This window comes from Toxotes jaculatrix, chromosome 7 (assembly GCF_017976425.1).
Source record: "Toxotes jaculatrix isolate fToxJac2 chromosome 7, fToxJac2.pri, whole genome shotgun sequence".
NCBI classification, from domain to species: Eukaryota; Metazoa; Chordata; class Actinopteri; family Toxotidae; genus Toxotes; species Toxotes jaculatrix.
This window is the reverse complement of record NC_054400.1, coordinates 7,091,928-7,110,694: the sequence shown is the minus strand read 5'-3', so window position 1 is coordinate 7,110,694 and position 18,767 is coordinate 7,091,928. Positions and strand designations below refer to the sequence as shown.

At 38.3% G+C, this 18,767-nt stretch overlaps 1 protein-coding gene across 1 annotated transcript in view; it reads left to right on the top strand.

The window, feature by feature from the left end:
* The window catches only part of tmem8b (transmembrane protein 8B), a 33,367-nt gene that overhangs the window by 6,876 nt on the left and 7,724 nt on the right, over positions 1 to 18,767 (top strand). The window contains exons 4-10 of the mRNA XM_041041958.1: positions 2,489 to 2,622; positions 2,943 to 3,211; positions 5,394 to 5,776; positions 12,895 to 12,991; positions 13,617 to 13,740; positions 16,692 to 16,834; positions 18,156 to 18,334. Coding sequence (XP_040897892.1) covers positions 2,489 to 2,622; positions 2,943 to 3,211; positions 5,394 to 5,776; positions 12,895 to 12,991; positions 13,617 to 13,740; positions 16,692 to 16,834; positions 18,156 to 18,334 — 1,329 coding nt within the window. The remainder of the gene's footprint in view (positions 1 to 2,488; positions 2,623 to 2,942; positions 3,212 to 5,393; positions 5,777 to 12,894; positions 12,992 to 13,616; positions 13,741 to 16,691; positions 16,835 to 18,155; positions 18,335 to 18,767) is intronic.

The following is an 18,767-nucleotide window of genomic DNA, read 5'->3' as shown; positions in this document are numbered from 1 at the left end:
TTTCAGGCAATTTATTTGTCGCTGGCATGGTGTTCAGTTGTGCTTCCTTTGTGATTTCCACTGGCTGACAAAAGTGCACCTGGAATACACAACAATCAAAAATATCATCAAAAGTTGCTATCAACATTGCATGTACAAAAGAATTGGTTTGCTCTGGGGGCACTGGGAATAGAAGCCGCTGTGGCTAAAATGTGATCAGCTTCCAATGACACACTGTATAGATGGAAATAACATACCTTTTCCAAATTCTGCTTTCTGAAGCAATTTTCTAGCAACCAAGATGTTTTCTGTTCCGAAAGGAAACATGGGTGGAAGCAACGCAAGCAGAACAGGGGAATGCACACTGCATTTATAACAATCTCAGTTAAATACTGAATTTAGCACACAGTATATACGGATTTAGCCGAAAAAAAGGGCTAAACTTTATTTTCTGTCATTCACATTTTCTCCTCATATACTCTATTGCAATTAGGATATGCTATGTGTTTTGTCCTTCCACCACAAGACTGGAGAGTCTCTTTATTCTCTGTATGCAAGCATATATATTTCATTCAGGCATAACTTTCTTTGAATTATTTGTTGTATACCTCCTCAGAGTATCTAATTGTTATATGTACCTCATTATGTCTTTGAGAAGACAGAAAGCAACATTGCATACTATCCAGGCACTCCTTCCATCGCTTGCCAGACGAGGACCTGGTGCATCATATCCTGATTTGAAGTCATTACACATCATACAAAGCTGTGTATAAATGAGGACCCTGATAAATGATAGGAGTAGTAAAGGATATTAAATGTTTACCTATTCATCCGACCGTCTCTGTGCTTCTGGATGTTTGCTGGTACGACTTCATCAAAGTGTAGGGCAACCATTCATCTTGAATCTGAGTAACAGTTATGCTAGTTAGTTTTAGACTGCAGGAACATAGTAATAAAAGCAGGCATTGTGGGAATTTCTCTGAAAAAAGACTAAATTTTAATATAATCAGTCAATGCTGGAGCAGTAACTAATTTAATTTACAACTAATTTAATTTACAAGGGAAAAATGTTCTTCATTCACTTTTCTCTCATTTATCCATTATTTAAAAAGATGTTACTGTTTTATGATGATCATTAAAATCAGGGCTTGACATAATGGCTTGCCAGCATATATTAGCCTCTTATTAAATGCTGGATATTGGCCAGTCAGCATTGTCTACTGTCAGTACAATGGAGACTTCAGATATATAACAACAGTCTGTAAAAGCTGCTATTAAATGTTTTTTTCAGACATTGTATTCAAATTAAGTTGTTCTTATATTTCTTTTTGTAAATCAGCATAAGTTACCTCAGCTTATTATGTATACTTTTACAATCTAATGCCATCTAACATATTAATACTGCTATAAATCCATCCCATGTGAGCCTTAAAATTATATTGAGAGGTGTTTGTTTCTGTTTCATGAATTTTTTGTAAATGGGACCAATGAAAAGTTCTCTCAGTATAATGCAGTTTGATCCAGAACACCACCACTACCTACAGACTCAAAAATTGCTGTAGAGTTTAATGCTGAATATAAGCTCTCAGAGTTTGCATTTATTGCAACACTATTGCAATTTATTGCACTACATTGTTCAGGTGGACCTAATAAACTGGAAACTCAGAGTTTTTCCTCAAATTGCATAGCCTCAATGGGTCACTCTGACTGAAGGAGGTGAAATAATGCAATTAGTCAGGGTTTCAGTGGGGGCCGGGGGTTTAGTGCTCAGTGACCTAAATGAAGTTTTAGAGTCTTTAGCATCCTGCCAAGACTGAAATTGTGGGGAAAATAGATTAATACTTCTATCTTTTTGGGGTTGAAAGTGGTCAGATTTGAAAGTACTGAAGCAGTCTGCACTTAGAGTGTAAAAACATTGGCCTTCAAAAACTCATATTGGTTGAACCTTAATTAAAACACAACTAGCTCTACAAGACACATGTGCAAGTCCAATTGACAGGCTGTAACAAATCAAGGGGTCACCTCAGCAGCTCCTGGACTAATGACATGCCAGAGTAATTGCGGCTCGAGCAGGAGGGGTTAGTGATCAGCTGACAGGAATGAAGGACCTCATTTGGCATTCACACCTGTCCTTTTGAATCAGGTGCAAAAGGCCCCTGTTCCTTTTTAAAACAAATTTTACAGCAGATCATGTGGAGAAACGATGCGCAGACTGCTAGCTCTAAGTCATCCTGTCTGCTCGGCTCATCTCACAGAGTAATGCACATCAAGCATTAATGGTTCAGAACAACACAAGTGAAATAGTGGGTGCATGTTACACTGTGTGGCAGGCAGAGGGAGGACAGAGTGATATTAATCCAGGAGGCTGACAGGCTTTGTGCACACAGTCCATTAGGAATTTTCAGCCAGTCTGAATAAAATCCAATCCTCCTCCTTACCAGCTTTTAAGAAATATTGGCGAGTTAACCACTAAAATACCATCTAAACTGCTGCTGTGTTATCTTTGTAGGGTCTGTCTGAAGAATGCCAGTATCTGTTCCAACCTCAGCTCATTGTCCAGAGGCTAATTGGGATTTCTGTGCTATATCCTGGATACTTCATCGATCAGATGATCCCCATCCATAACAGATCTGCACTTTACAAGTAAGCCCTCTGACTGAGCTTCCAAAATGTATAACACTGTTCATTCAGATGAAACAGATGTTGCTGCAAAGGTATGAGGTATGAGTACCTGCTCCAATAAAAGTATAATTCAAACCACAGCACAGTGTACTTTTCTAAGATTAATACATAATAATAATAACAATAAATATTAACTTCAGTACATTTATCTACAGTACTGTTCTGTAGCATACTGAATAGCATAAAGGCTGCAATACATTGGTATTATTCCTGTCTGAAACATTTGTCTGTTTATCTGTGTGTGTGTTTGTGTGTGTGTGCATGTATGTGTGCTTGTGCAGAGTGTTCATTCCCAATTATATATCAAAGGTGAAGGTTCAGCTGGTAAACTGCAGCACCAGGAACAAGAGTAGCGACAGTTGTCCCGTGGTGCTGAAGATAAGAGCCCGGGCGCCACCGGTGCATAACTCAAGTGCCCTCGACTGCAGGGAGTGGAACCCTTGTGAATTAGACACCCTTGTTCCTGCCTGGGAACAATGGTACTACATCCTGGTGGAGAGATATCTAAGTAACTCTGACGTCTACTTCCGCATCGGGGTGCAGGTCACAGGTGAGTTTGTTAATTAACTTTTAACTTTGCTAAAATTTACGCTGCTTAGACATATCAGTCTGACCATGCAGGCCGCATTCATTGTTCAATTCAGTCAGATTGAAGAGGTAAATTTAAAAAGCTATATCATTTTTATCAATATATCATTTTATTTATTATATTTTCAGCATATTATGTTGTTCATATTATGTTATTTATTTATTTATTTATTTATTTATTTAAAGAACAATATTTTCTCTGTTCTTGTCTTAATGGGAAAATTACTTGCAACTTTTTGCTCACAGGTTTCATCGGGGGTTTTCACACTGGAAAGTATAGGTTGTTGAGTAGATGAGAATATTTCACAAATTTTCCCAGCTAAAGAAAGTTAGATAATTATTTATTAGAGGTAATGTGTTGGATTTTCTCTTTTCTCTCCTCATTTTCAAATAAATAGTGATAACGTTCATCACCACAATCTTTTAGCTGTGTTATTCATTTTTTTTCTTTCTTTCTGCTGCTTCTGAAGTGTAATTTAAAGCAATATTGGAGTGATTTCAATAAACCTGAAAACTCATAAATAAAACCCAACAAAAGCTCAAAGTCAATTTCTGCAGCATATCATGTCCAATATCCAAAATTACAAAGTCAAAGTATAAAGGATTGTGGCTTTCAAGTTTAATTATGTCCTTGTATCAAAGGAAAAATCTCTAGATGGCTATCAAAGTGTGTTTAAGATGCTCATGCTTTTTACAGATACATGGGGTAGAAATTGAATTTGGGACATGTGTTTTGATGGGAAAAAGGAAGCCAGACACAAACGGACCATTAAGAGGCTTGTTCACGAAAAGACCAGAGACCAAACTGAGCCGATTCATATGGGATCACTAAGAGGCCAGTGATACCACGCTTAAGTGCTACATGCTGTTTTTGGGTTGTGGAGTGCCGAGATATTCTTTATGCTCACTCCACAGGGATGGCTCACAAGTCTGTGGGAAGTCCACTCCCATGTAGCGATCCCCTCCCTCTGTTCGACACTGTACAGTGCACTTTGTCACCATGGCAACACAGACACTAATTATTCACAATCTGTCTCTCCCCTTGCCTGCCAGGCAGATCTTACTTGACCTTTTGGGGATTTAAATTGAAGAGCACCTTAGGTTCAGGGAAAAGACCATCCAGAGTCCTCACCTTCACATGCTTTATTGCTATTATTTGGTTATTGTTGTTAGGAACAGTCTAAGAAACATGTGCCCTTGTTCGAATTCAGTCCAATTTACAGGTATCACAGTCGCTGGCTAGACAGTAAGTGGTAAAACTAGGTTGCTCTTTATTATTTATTATTGTTGTTTATACAGTATTTCCACTGCAGACGTCTTACCCTCAATATATGATTGGGCACTGAAGAGCTTTAATGTGTTATGCTGTATATGAAAGCATAAAGAATCCAATTCTTTGCATTATGGATGTTATGAAACAGAATATTTACACAACACCCTCATCTCCTAGCCACCCACACATATACATACATAAACATGTACCATATATTTGTATCTTTACTGATTTTACACAGATCTTACTTGTTTCTACCAAAGTTACATTTGCCTCAAGCCAGCAATATTTGGTATTTTGGTATTTTTATGAGTGCTCCAGCGGCCTGAACGGACATCAAAATACTTCAAACCCTTCCAGAGACAACATTGTGCAAACGAGGCTGAGCCAGAAAAGCCTTTGAAATCCTTTCCCCTTTGGGGATTGGCGGTATTTGATGGTACTTTGCCAGTTGCCATCAATGACCATTTTGCAGTGAGTTGCTTTGTCTTGAGTGAAAGCATACTGTTTGCAATTACTGTGAATCTTTATCTCATTAAAAAGCAGTGTACAGTGCTGAACCTTTCTGTTTACAGTATGGAAGCCAGCCGAAGGGGATCATTTCAAACATTTGCAAAAGACTTGGTTGCCTAGCATGCATAATAACGCAAGTGAAATAACTGACTTGACTATTGGCTGTTTGTTTGAGATTTGCTGAGAATTGGCTGTTTGATTTAATGATATCGATTATAACATTATACAAGATGTCGCAAGGTGTATTTTTAAAAAATTCAGCAACAACCCAGTGAAAATTCACCAGAATGTTCAGCTCATACAGGCATCAGTATGTTTGATTTCCTTTGGCAATTTGATATCTTTTTTGTCTGAACAGATTGCTCCAAGCCCAATTTGTCGAAGGACCAAGCACAGCCCAGCTCCTCCATGAACATGCCTCAGTCTTTTGGAACAGCGATGGGTTTCTCCCTGTCTGAGACGCTTTCAGTAGCGGCTCTCCCCAGCCTGTTGTTGAACGCCAGTCACCTGCACACCTCAGAGGATAGCATCATTTACCTCGCCCCCACTGCCGACACTAACAAGTGCTGGCCTATCCGTCCAACTCTGCGCAATGAGCTGGACACCTTCTCTGTGCACTTCTATGTCTTCTTTGGTCCAAACATATCGATTCCACCGGACAGAGCTGCTGTGTTTGCCATCAACCTGATGCCAGTTTTAGACAGTGGAGGAGTCCTCAATATGGAGCTCAAGCTCAACATGGTGAGTTCTTCAGATTACAATATGCTCAATGATGAGCAGCTGACACATGCACAATATGCTTTTTGTCCATTGACAAAGTAAGACAATTCTTCATTTACGCATAAGTATGTAAAATTAGCTTCATTTTGTAGTTCAGAAAATAAGAACTGAGCAAAAAAGCTCATTGAATGTCTCAAACATTTAGAGCCATTGTAATAATGTTAAATTACTATTCATCAAACACAATGTGAAAATGCAAGCTGCAGGATTCTTGGAGACATTTGGTTCAATATACTGGACAGGGCTCTGTTGCCACCCTCACCCTTCACCTGCTGTATCCTTTACAATTGCAAAGGATCAGATTGCGATCACAAGAGTAAATATGCAGCAGGAAGTGGAGGGAAAATCCCCAGCTAGCGAGGGTGAATAATTGGGCTCACAGAGTGTCTGGCTGCTAAATATGGATGCTTGTGTGGTTGGAGACTTTGCTGTGGGAGCTAAAAGAGTTCACAGTGAAACAAACGCCAGTGTTGGGGCTTGTGACATATGTCTCTGAATGAGAGCAAACAAAATGCAAAAATCAGCCAAGCAGGATTTGATACGTCTTTGTTAAGCGGTGCTTCTGATAGTGATGGCATAAGGAATGCACCTGCAGTGGCTCTGGAGGTCTACAGGGAGCTGCAGGCTAGCAGATGGACTTTTAAACATTTTAGCCCTAATAGAAAGCAAGCCAGCCAATGTTGAAATAACCAGAGGATGAAGCATAAAACCCTCACAGATATTTTTGATTATTCCGTTCAAAGGAATATCCTGACATTTTGAGAAATATGTTTTTTTTTTCTCTGTCTTCCAGGGAGTTAGATTGATATCTGCTTAATCTCTCTGCATTCAGAAAAGATATTGGTCAAGGGCGTGTTTTGCCCCCAGTTCCTGTATCTAGGTGCAAAAGATGAAGATAGGAGGAAACAGCTGACCTTCAAAAACAAGGAAAAATACATCCTTCCAACAGTATTAAAATTAACAAAACAATCTCATCACAAGGTCCTTTCAGTGGTTTTTTTAGAGCTTTCTGTCAGCAGATGTAGTTGCCCAACGGTCACAGAATTACAGATATTGAAATTCCCATTACTCACGCCACGGTACACATGTCTTGTCCATTTTTGCTTAAAAGTTCAGTTTCAAAGTTCATTCTTGACGTTAGAAAAAGTCCTGTGATATGAGTGAAAGCTCCAAAACAGCTGCTGAAAGGACCTTGAGGGGAGATTGTTTTGTGAACTGCTGTTTCTGAATTTCAAAATGATCTGTTCACAGGTTGTGTCTTGTTTGGCAGCAAACTAGTCACAAATAAATCCAAGAATCATCTGGGTTAGAAAGATATGAGCAGCCACTGTATATGAGCAAATATTGGTCCCTAAAGATAGGGCTTCAGTTTATAATCTAAATAAATAAATTGTTCATTGCAGTCTTTCATGTCAACATGACATGAAGGACTGCAATGAACAGTCCTTCATGTCAATATGACAGGTTTTAAGTAGTTGAAATTCCGCTTCCATGATGATTCCCCCTGCTTCCAGATTTTGTGATAAGCTGGGCTAAACACATTTTTCATCTCTGCTGAACACACCGAGATGAAAGTGATAATCCATCTTCTCATCTAACCCCCACCCCTCCGCTGAAAATGCAAACAGCCATATTTCTATGTCAGAGAAAAACACAAATAATTGACTTTTAAGGAAATGACAATTATTGACTACATAATTAATTTCATGGTTTGTTTGTTTATTGATTGCTTGGTTTATGAGGCAACACAGTGGGTTCACCTCCGTCTTGGATTGTCTTGGGTTTTAAGGGCAACCCTGGCTCTTTTTCTGTCTAATTTTTCTTGTATTCCTCACTTTTACCTGTGCTTCATCCTGCAATCCAGTCAATAGAACATCTGTTTGTACGTCTCTGTTTTAGCCCTGCAAGAGTAGCTTTTCCTGGGTGCTCTCCTGCCTTATTCATTTCTGGGATACACCCTGACCCCTCTCACCTTCCATTCCACCCCCGAGTATCATCACAAGTGTGTGCAGTTAGTTGATTTTAAGTTGATGGATTCTGCAGATGTCACAGAGACAGTATGCTGTAGTGAAAACCTGCTTGCTGTGATTTCTGTATGAGCCACAAGATGTATTCTTCAGAGAGATTGTCATGCTATATTATTCTATGGACAGATTTCTCCCCCCTCGGCGATGATCTGTCACTTGCTTGTCAGAGGCGCAGAATCCAGTCAGCCACTGCCGGTGGGGGACTCTGGCAGATTTGCAGGGCTTAAGGAGACAATAGCTGGAGCTGCTTGTCTGCCTTGCATCACTCTCTGTGAAAGAGTGTGAATGGAATGCATATGGCTTTTATTTCCACTGATAGCTCAACTGGCAGTGGATCAGTTTAATCGCTTTGATCCATTTTTCAAAGTTTTCTTTAGGTAGGGCTTATGCAGAGAAAGAAATTGTAAGCGCTGTAATGAGCGTTAGTCCTTGAAACACTATCAGTGTACGCCATGTTAGCTTTTATACGTTACACTTGTTTTATCACAGTAAAAACCTACACTATCCTGTGGGTATGGGGGCCCAAAAGTGACCTGGGAAATCATTATTTATTTATTTATTCATTTGTTTTCCAGGAGAGACCATGATATAGGTGTGTGACACTGCCTGTGGCAATAAATGTGGCAATACTATATTGTTGAACTAAATATATAAATAAAAAATTTAAATAAATGAATAAATATATAAATAAATAAATAAATACAGAAAAATATTCTTTCTTTATTTATTTATATCCCATTAATCTACTTACCTATTCTTTTTTGTGGAAAATTATGATTTATTTATTTCTCTCATTAATTCATTTGTTTATGTACCTCCAGTGTCACTTCTGGGCTCCCAAATTTGGGAAATTGTGTGTTAAAGGGTGTTTGATGTTTAATTTGATTAGAAAATTTGGAACTGAAGCCAAAAGAAATAAACTAAGAAATGTTCATGTTTGCTGTTGCTAAGCAGCATTGGTATGTTAATGATGTTCAGAAGGTGAGATGCTTGAAAAAGCTTTTTTTTTTTTTTTTTTTTTTTTTTTTAAATCATAATGTCCAATATGAGTCAAAACATGACACAGTTTAATATTTTACTGAGCAAAATGAAAACTCATCACATAGTTTATTTTAATTAGTTTGGGCGCTCGGATGTGCAGCATATAGTACGCATGCCAGCTTCATCCATGTTCTCTTGCATCAGTTGGCTTTGTGTCCTGCTTGGCAAATGTCATCAGCGTAACTCCTGGGAAATTCAGCAAATCAGAAGCCACATGAGCACACAACAGAGATAAACTGGCATTCATCTAAAGTTGTTTCTGTCTGCAGCATTTTCATGATCAGAGTTGAAGTATCCGTAGTAATGCTTTTGAAGAGATGTTTACTCAGGATATTTTTCTTCAGTCACCTTGAGCACTGCATTGTCGGGAGATAGCGCTCCTGATTGAATTATGCCTCTGCCACTCACATTCCACAATCATAACTAACAGCTGCATAATGGAAAAGGCATATAAATCACAATATTAAACGTGATTAATGTAGCAATGTTCACAACAATGTTACAAAGTGCTTTACAAGTAACAGCAATAAATAAAAGCCCAAACAAAATTAACATTAAAATTCCAGACATGAATTTTAAATGGGACACACACACAAAAAATAATAAAAAATAAAACAGGCAAGCACAACAAGAGCTGAACATAAATTAACAACAATACCCTGAGAACAGAAAGGTATTTTTAGAAGTGACTGAAATCGTTTTTGAAGCACTGGTTACTGGACAGCAAAGATCCAAGATGCTGAGGAACAGTCAGCTTCCAGCTTGAGGGGAAATTATATGAGATGGAGCTAGAAGACAGATTGAGCCCAGAAAGTCATCAGGAAAATCTTAATTTCAGCTCCATGCAGACATGAATGGTTCAGGTGAATAATTTGACAAGGCTCAAACATCATCACGAAATATCGTATGTCATCTGCATCTTCAGAGCGTCTTGCCATTGGATATTGGTGTGTAAAAGTACATTTGACTGATTGAAAATGGACTGTTTCTGAAGGTTGCTTTTACTTTTCAATTTCTAACTTTGAAAATCAACACACTGAGAGGTGCAGGCCAATGTGAGCTTCAGTATAAGTCCATTAGAATTGTGGTTAGCGAGAACTCTAACCATGCTTTATTGGTTTTTACACATGAAGACTGTATTGCCTTCATCAAAGAGGTCACCACCTGTAAAGTACTACAGGTGAGCTATGCAATATTAACTCTGATGGACTTGCAATAACCTGAGCTGTATCATTAAATGCAGCTTAGGTATGAGAAAAATTTACTTTAACATTTTATTCGCTAAATAGTTTATCTTTGTTGATTTGTTCAGTAAGGTGTAAAGGCAGTACACCCAAACAGCAAGATTCACAGTAACGTGGCTTCATTTAATCCAATCATAAATGGAACTGTTAAACCCTTAACAAGCTCCACAACAGCCTTAATTACAGGCTGGGGTGGGGGTGAGGACAGCATATGGGGATTTGTCATTTCATATGGGACAGTACAAGTCTATGAGTGTAAACCATTGCCAGACCCCGATATTACCACAGCAACAGTTGTTCATTTTGGAACAGGATTGCAGGATTTTTTTTTCTTTTCTTGTCTAAATAAACTTCAGAGAGTTTACCTTTCAGAGGAGACTGAGATTACTGTAATCAAAAGGGTTAAAGACAGAGGAATTTAAGTTTTGGAATGTCATTTTCTGGCTTGTGCACAAAATAGGGGTGCTTGTTAATCTCAGTTTTGGGTGACTATACTGTGGATATAAAAATAGAAATGTTTCCAGGATATATTGATCCTATTGATTTTTAAAAAATGATGATCCGTCGTATGTTAATATGTACAAAAGAGTCTACAGGAATTTGATTGACAACCCAAGCATATCAGTTAAAGTGAGAATTTCCTTTATTCCTAGAGGAAATGAATAAATCCAGGAAAACAAATGCCCAAAAACCTGATGGTATTTTCGACTGTATTTTTCTTTTGTGCCAGGAAGAATGGGTAATGAGATTTTCAACCACAACACAAGAAAATACCCAAAACACACAATGAAGTCCTAAAAGGGTCGCTGAGTCATATAAGACCTGATCTGTGGAGCTTTATCTGGGCCAGGAGGAGGGGCAACTGTTTGGAGCAAACATATTTCCTGTCTCATCACATCACTGCATCTTCTCAGACATACAGTACAAGCTTAATAATAAACAGCTATAACAATGCTGTTGTGACTATCTGGGCTTTATTGTTTCTATGGACAGATTATGGAACAATGGGCCCCTTGGCACAGACATGTACAAACCCCTCTTTATATATAGCAGACATTTGTGTGTCTCTTGAGTAACATTTTGCAGGTTAACCATAACTCTGCTGTAACCATACAGTAAGTTCTGTTATTGATTAAAAACTGCTCCTGAACTTCAGCTTATTGCGTGGGATATGCATTGTGTTGCTATATTACTGAAAAAATTATCATAAGAAATAAATATTCAGAGACATTATGAGCAGATGTGTATTAAGAGACTCTTATTTGCATCCAGAGCAAAACAAGGATATGAGTATATAGGCATGATAGCAGCTCTGTGAGACAATTTAGCAGGTATAATGGTTACCATGTTAATGTGTTTAGCATGTTAGCATGTAAACATTTTGGCATTTAGCAAAAATAATAGACAAAATGACCAAGCATGTGTGTGTGTCAAATTTCACAGCAGTCCAACCATAAGTTGTTGAGATATTTCAGTATAGAAGTAAAATATCAACCTCGTTGTGGCATTAGTGGAAAAATCAGAGGATCTCTGAAGTCAGAATTCATCCTCTATGGACCCTGAATATCTGTTTTGTAAATCTAATAGCAATCCATCAAGTAATTTTCGAGATATTTCAGTCTGGACCAAAGTGGTGGACAGACAGACCAGCATTGCCGTGCTGCTAGCATGGCTAAAAACATCTCTGCGTTTGACTGAGCTCATCGACTCACCAACCGCAAATGTTCAGATGAACAGTCACTTCATATAGAGAGTCTGGCTTTGGGGGCCTCCTGACCCGTTTGTGTCCCCTGTGCCTGTGTCTGGGAGGTCTGTTCGGTATTCTGCCCATGAGTGTTTCTTGCTTAATCCATCATCTTCAAACTGTCGGGGAGAGGTTGGGACAAAAGGGGGGAGGGGGCTATCTTGAAATGCCAATGGGCATGATTGAGTCTTACTACCAAGAGAGTACAGGCCAGATGGTGAGTTTAGGAAGCTTGAAATCTCAGCACCTGGCAAAGAGTTTGTTGAGTTATTGCATTAATCAAAAACTTTGCCAACTCATTGCATATACATTATGCGCATTGTGTGCTAAGGGGGCAATAGAAATGTTATTTATTCAAGAAATAATTACCTTAATTTATCCAAACTACCAGGTCTGTTTCCCTATGGACACAAAGCAAATGCGTGTAATGTGCTGAATCTTGTTCTGTAAAGAGTTTGTCTGAGATAGAAGCTGCAGTTTCAGGTTTAGTAACTCTGGTGCACCTACTCTTCATTTCCAAAGACAAGAGACACTGTGAAAAAATTAGGAGGAATATTGAAACTTATGAAGTGTTAAATTTAGCGGATGAGTGCACACTGATGGTTTATGAACACGGCCGGTATTTCTTGCTGCTATTTGTACTGCTGTTGTTCTTTTACTGTTACCAAACTGGACTGAAGTGGCCTCTGTTAACCTCTGTGGAGAATGTGGCAGTTTGTATAAGCATATGCAGTTCCCAACATTAATAATTCTCCTCCAGGATTTTTATTTTAATGCATGAGTGTGTTAATGTATAATTGATGCTCTGAGGAGATAACCCGCCAACATCTTCATTTAGGTGCCTCAGGCTGACAGAGGGAGAGCAGTTACACTTGATTTGTTGGTTTTAAAGTTTACTATCTCACAGCTGAGGGGAAATGAGACCTGAGGTAATCATGAACAGTGTTAGCTCACAAGCGTGGCAGTAGCAGATGGTTGATGGTTGGATGGATGAATGACGTTTGCTTGTGTTTCCTCCTGCAGTCTATGCTGAAAGGAGCTAATGTCACAGTGTTTGGCTGCCTGAATCACGGGATGCCTCTTTTCTTACGGGAAAACTCATCGCTGAAATGTGAATCAGGTATGTCAAATTTAACAAACAAAATAGCCACATGTTAAGAAATTAATGCATTTTCTGTAGAAATGTAAGGCTCTTTCAAGTCTCCACTTCTGAACAACAAAAAACACTTCTCCACCTAACTCTAACTTCTAAATCCCACATCTTTGACTGTTCATGCACAATTTACAACTGTTTATCTCAGACTTCAACCATCATCTTTCAGTTCAAGCATTTGAACTGGTGCTAATTTCTTTCAGCACTTCCACTTCAACTCACTCTCAAAAGCTGAAATTCTCACCTACACGCAGCTGATGTTTGAAATACTTTCAGTGATTGAACTTGAACTGGGTTGTCAACTTCTTTCAGCATGTTCATTTCAACTGATACTTCAGCTTCACATCAGTGCTTTTACACTTAAACTGACACTTGCAACTTCTTTTAGTATTTTGTATTTCGACTGTAATTTCAACTGTTTCAGTATTTCAGCAATTTCAAAATTGCAAAATTTCTGTGGTGAGTAAATGTGAATTTTCTCCACAAATGTTACTTCTTCCTGTTAATGTTTTTTTTTTCTGTGTAAGTGTTAAGCTCTTCCACTTTTACACCCTTTTTTTCATCACTCTTTCTCTATTTTCTTTTGTTGTAGAATCGGTGGCCGGGTTTCTCCTTTCTGTGAATGCCTCTGCTAATATCACCAAACTGAGGATTCCTTATCCACAAACAGGCACCTGGTACCTCAGTCTGCGCTCTCTATGTGCCACTGAACATGGGTAAGGCAGGCAATACTACATCTGTATTTTGACATGTTCCTAAATTCACTCTTGTTCACATCTTGCTCTGAATGGCTTAAACTGGGACCTGAGTACTAATTTCGTACCATAACATGTAAATGTCCTGGTATGACAATAAAATTCCTTCATCCTTGAAATGTTTATACTCTGCTTCACTGGAGAACTTCACTCAACTACATTTTGAATTATTCATGAAAAGAAACTGCTGTCAAGTTTTTTTATTTTCTTAGCAAAATTTTCACAATTTGAAAAATACGCTCATTTGCTCTTTTAGATTATCGATACTACTGTCATGGCTATATACCAGCCACTATGAAGCTACTGCCAGCAGCTGGCTAACTTAGCATAGCACAGAGACTGGAAAGAGGGGGAAACAGCTTGCCTGGCTCTGTCCAAACATAAGAATCTGCATAACAGTGCCTCTAAAGCTCACTGATCAACACGTTTCTTTACATATATATTCCCTTACGAGGGAAACAACTGTGTCAGTTGCATGCTCTGGAGTGGTCAACCCAGAACGTGTCTGAAACATCATTTACAAGCAGAAATTCACTGGAACCAGTTGAATGACTGTTGCTCATAAATTCTTAACAGTCTCATTATCAGTTCTTTGGCTTGGTTCCAGTGCCCCACAGCAACCTCAATATTTGCTGTCGATTACAGGGAGACAATTCCAAAAGAGGACATTCAGTATTTCTTAAAAACTCATCTTCATATAACAATCTCTAGTTTGTTTACCAAAATTAATAATTCAGTGCTCTAATGAAGACACCATGCTCGCTGTTTAAACGGTGCAGCCTCCCTCATTCAGCCGCATCCTGTCCCATCTGTCACGCTGCAAATTAATTTGGGATTGGCCTCGTAAATGTGCTTCTGGTTCACACATAACATATGACATGGAAGAGGGTTACATTTTGAGGTTTAAAAGCAGATTTTTCATATTACACCACATATTTGCACATATTATTACACCACATATTTGCACATATTATTACACCACATATTTGCATATTGCATATTTAAACAAAATGATTCAAGTATGTCTTTTCTTACAGACCTGTAAACTGGAAATTCACCTTAAAATATAGTTAATTTGTTGAACAGGGTGTCTTCAGTTCCTACTTCTATTTTATTTGGTGAATGAATTTGATTGCAGATTTTTTTGCATTTTGCTAAATCGTGAATAGTGAAAGTCTGATTTTGCAACTGCTTCTTTCTTCATCTTTTTGCTCATTTTCTTTATCATCATGTTCAACATTCTTACAGCAAGATATTTATTGTAAAAGAGGCAAAGACACTAGTTTTTCCATCTTTAGTATATGAAGCAGACCATAATGCATTGTACCAACCAAACGTGTTTTGTTTTGTTTTTTTGTAAATGTCACAGCTCTTATCTTTTCTTAACAAGAAAATATGTTGTAATCTCCATTGGTCTCTCCCCCTTCCATGTACAGCTTAATTCACAAATGAAGGCAATAAGTACGCACTCGTTCTCTGAGGTTTATGTAAAGTCAGTGTGAAAAATGTTGGTAAGGGAAGGTGTGGAAAATGTTTCCATTAACTTGTCCAACACAGTGTTTTCCAGGAGTTCTTAAATATTAGCTATTCAGCAGATTGAGCTGTTTTTTCGAACCCTTAATGGCACGAAAATGTGAACAGAATGAAATTAAGCAGATTTTTTTCCAGGCCACTTGGGAGTTCCAATTGAATTTGAATAACAGATAATAACAGATGGTGTGAGACATGGACTCATCCTCACATGAGAGCATTGCTGAGGTATGAAAATGTGGAGAACATTGACATAGCTATCGCATGTTAGATTTCTACGCATTTACACATGCTAAAGTCAGATCTTGTTAGAGAGAAAAAGAGATAGTGTGACAGGTGCTCTTTAAGGCTACAATTAAGTTGATTGATATAAGTTAAAAATAAAGAAGCAAGCAGCTGTGTCAATTAAAAAATGGCTTCTGGGTAAAAGGAAAGAAACATTTGTTACCTCCTGGAGTTTTCATTCGCTGTGACTGATTGTAGAATATAGCAATTAGAAAAGCTAGAATGTAAGCACAGACATACAAGGTTTTTCTTTCATCCCACGTACTGTCAGAGATCCATGTGCAATTGTTACTTTGTGGGCTATAGTAAGCTGCATAACAACAACCTCTATCAGGTCATGAATTCTAAAAAAAGAAAAAAAAAGAAACCCTTTGGTTCAAATAGTTCTCTAGAAATACAAAAATAGGAGATGTCAACATGAGAAGTCAAAAATGGAGTGTATTCTTTCAAACTATAGGAAGAGTATTGTGAAAAATTCCAGAAACGGGACCTAATTGAAACACCTCATGGAGGTTAGACAGTCACAATTGAACTCTAGGTTCCTTGTTGGTATGGTAAATTACATTTTGTTAATTGTTCTATGAATTTGAATTTGTTCTATGAGATGGCACAAGCCCAAAACAGTACATTTGTCTGACATCTGACAACCCTAAAACAACCATTTGATCTCCAAAGTGCTAAGGTGAAGTCTACAGGCTTGCTAGCAGCTCTGTGAGGCTGATGGGAATGTCGTTAGCTATTGCCTGTAGTTGGCCATAAAGCAAAATACTGGACAAATTGAAACTTTGGCATGATTATGGTGCCAGATGAAAAGTTAAGGGTTATTATAAATAACCCGAGGTGAACGTGAATTTTGTGGCAATCCACTGAGTAGTTGTTGAGATATTTCAGTTTGGATCAAAGTGGTGAACCAAATAACAGACCAACATTATCATCTCTAGAGTCATGCCTCTCACATGGCTAAAAACTTCTACCCACAATTAAAAACGTTTTCACCGGAGTGCAGATTTCACACTGGTACAAAAGTATGTAAATTCACCAGTGGTACTGCCGTTGTGTTCCTCATCCAATGTTGTGCCTGTCTGTGACTTTTTCAGATTTGAAGCGTGCACCAATGTCACAGCCGAGGTGTATATGCGCTCATACCTGACTCCATGCATCAATGACTGTGGGACGTATGGACAGTGCAAGCTTTTGCGCACCAACAACTATCTTTATGCTGCATGCGAATGCAAAGCAGGTAATTATTTACTTTAAAAATCTATTGTCACTACATTTTTCAGCCTGACATGGAGAGCCTTTTTCCAGTTGGTTTGCTGATTTGAATTTGTGCATAATGTGCTGGTGAACTAAATTCAGATTAAGTGATCTATTTATGTTTTCTTTTGATTCTATTTTAATGTCCAGTTTAATTGCATTCACATTCACTAGGCTGCAACGCGAGTTGTTTGATAGGAGTGGAGAAATAAGCTGTATACTCAGCAGTGCCTGTAATTATTAATTAGTAATTAATAATTAGCAAAATGAATTAATAATTGGAAGTGATTTTCAGCAGTCAAGAGCTTTTTCTTGCATACAAGATAAGATAACATTTATATGTGAGGAAATTGGGTCATCGCTGCTGTAAAGAATGTCTAACTTGTTGGAAAATACATCATGCAGAGTGACAAGGAAATGGGGAAGAGCAAGGTAGGGTGGCACAGGTCATTTCCCAGAACTGAACTGACAATACAGCAATTAAATTGTAGGTACTGCTGTCCAATGAATCATACAGTGGCCTGGTATTAATCATCTAAAATAAGCCGTTTTGATAAGACAATAAAACACGCTCTTAATTACGAACAGCTTTTTAATAAAAGATGAGCTTATGAAACTAAACAAAGCATGTCCTCTGAGGCCTTTTTAAATCCTGCCTTTGATCTTCTTTTATCAGAGCTGGTTTCTCTGCAGTTAAATTCATTGTCATACTTCATATGTGTGACTGCTTCCTGGCAGGCACTTTGCATTCAGCACTTGCCCTTGGCCTGTCTCAAACTGCAAAGCCTCCGTTCAACAGTGCTCACGAATATTTAATTCGTACGGTCTTATCCAATCCACCACTTGATAAGGATCCAATTCAAGAAGCAAAGCAGGGATGTTTTAACATAGGAGGGAGTTCACACCAGGAGGCTCTATTGTGCAGGATAAACAACTTCACACGTATCTGTTTTGATTAGTTTTCATAGAGAAATGTCTGTTATAACAAAGGGCCAATGAAGCATTCAACTTGTGGAGATAAACATTTTATCCATTTTGAGAGATACTGTAAATTCTAAAGAGCTCAGCTTTTGAAACAAACTGATTCATCTACAGTAGAGTTTCTTCTCATCTCTCCAGCCAAAAGATTTAAGAAGACTTTCCTAAAGTTTATATAGAGTTTAAGGAAGATGGAAACTACTTTAATGGCAGTTTTTTTTTTCAACCTATAAAGCCTGCAAACACAAAAGCTATCTATTCTGTTAGATCTTTACTTTCTTAGATCAGCATACAGTACTGACTGTGTGTGTGTGTGTGTATGTTAGGTTGGAATGGCTGGGGGTGCACAGACAACTCAGAGGCTTACTCCTACAGTTTCCAGCTCCTCTCCACCCTGCTGCTCTGTCTCAGTAACCTGATGTTCGTCCCGCCTGTGGCCATCGCCATCCGAAGCCACTATCTGCTGGAGGCTTCAGTCTACATCTTCACCATGTTCTTCTCCACTGTGAGTGACTGCCACATTGTCAAAGTGGTACATGTTCTACTCTCTGCAAAAAAACTGACCTATGAAATATTTTGAGGTATGAAAACAGCACAAACAATTGGACAGCTGCTTTACTGATTCTTCTGCACCTGCTGTTTTTTCACAACACATGAGAGAAACAAAGTCAATTACTGTCATAGAAAGAAATATGCCAATCATGATCATCTCAGCAAGTTACCAATTTGAAGGTACCGTGCTTTTGTAGAGTTGTTAAATCCCATCTGTGAGTATTATAAACCGCTGTGCAGTGTTTTTGTGTCTGATAAGCCTTTAAATGCATTAATCTGTTACTCCAACTGGACTTCCTTGATTGTATTTCATGTCTCATTGGTTCCTTAAACAACACACCCCTTCAAACAGCCCACAGTGCTGTTTTAGCACAGTGCTGTTTTAA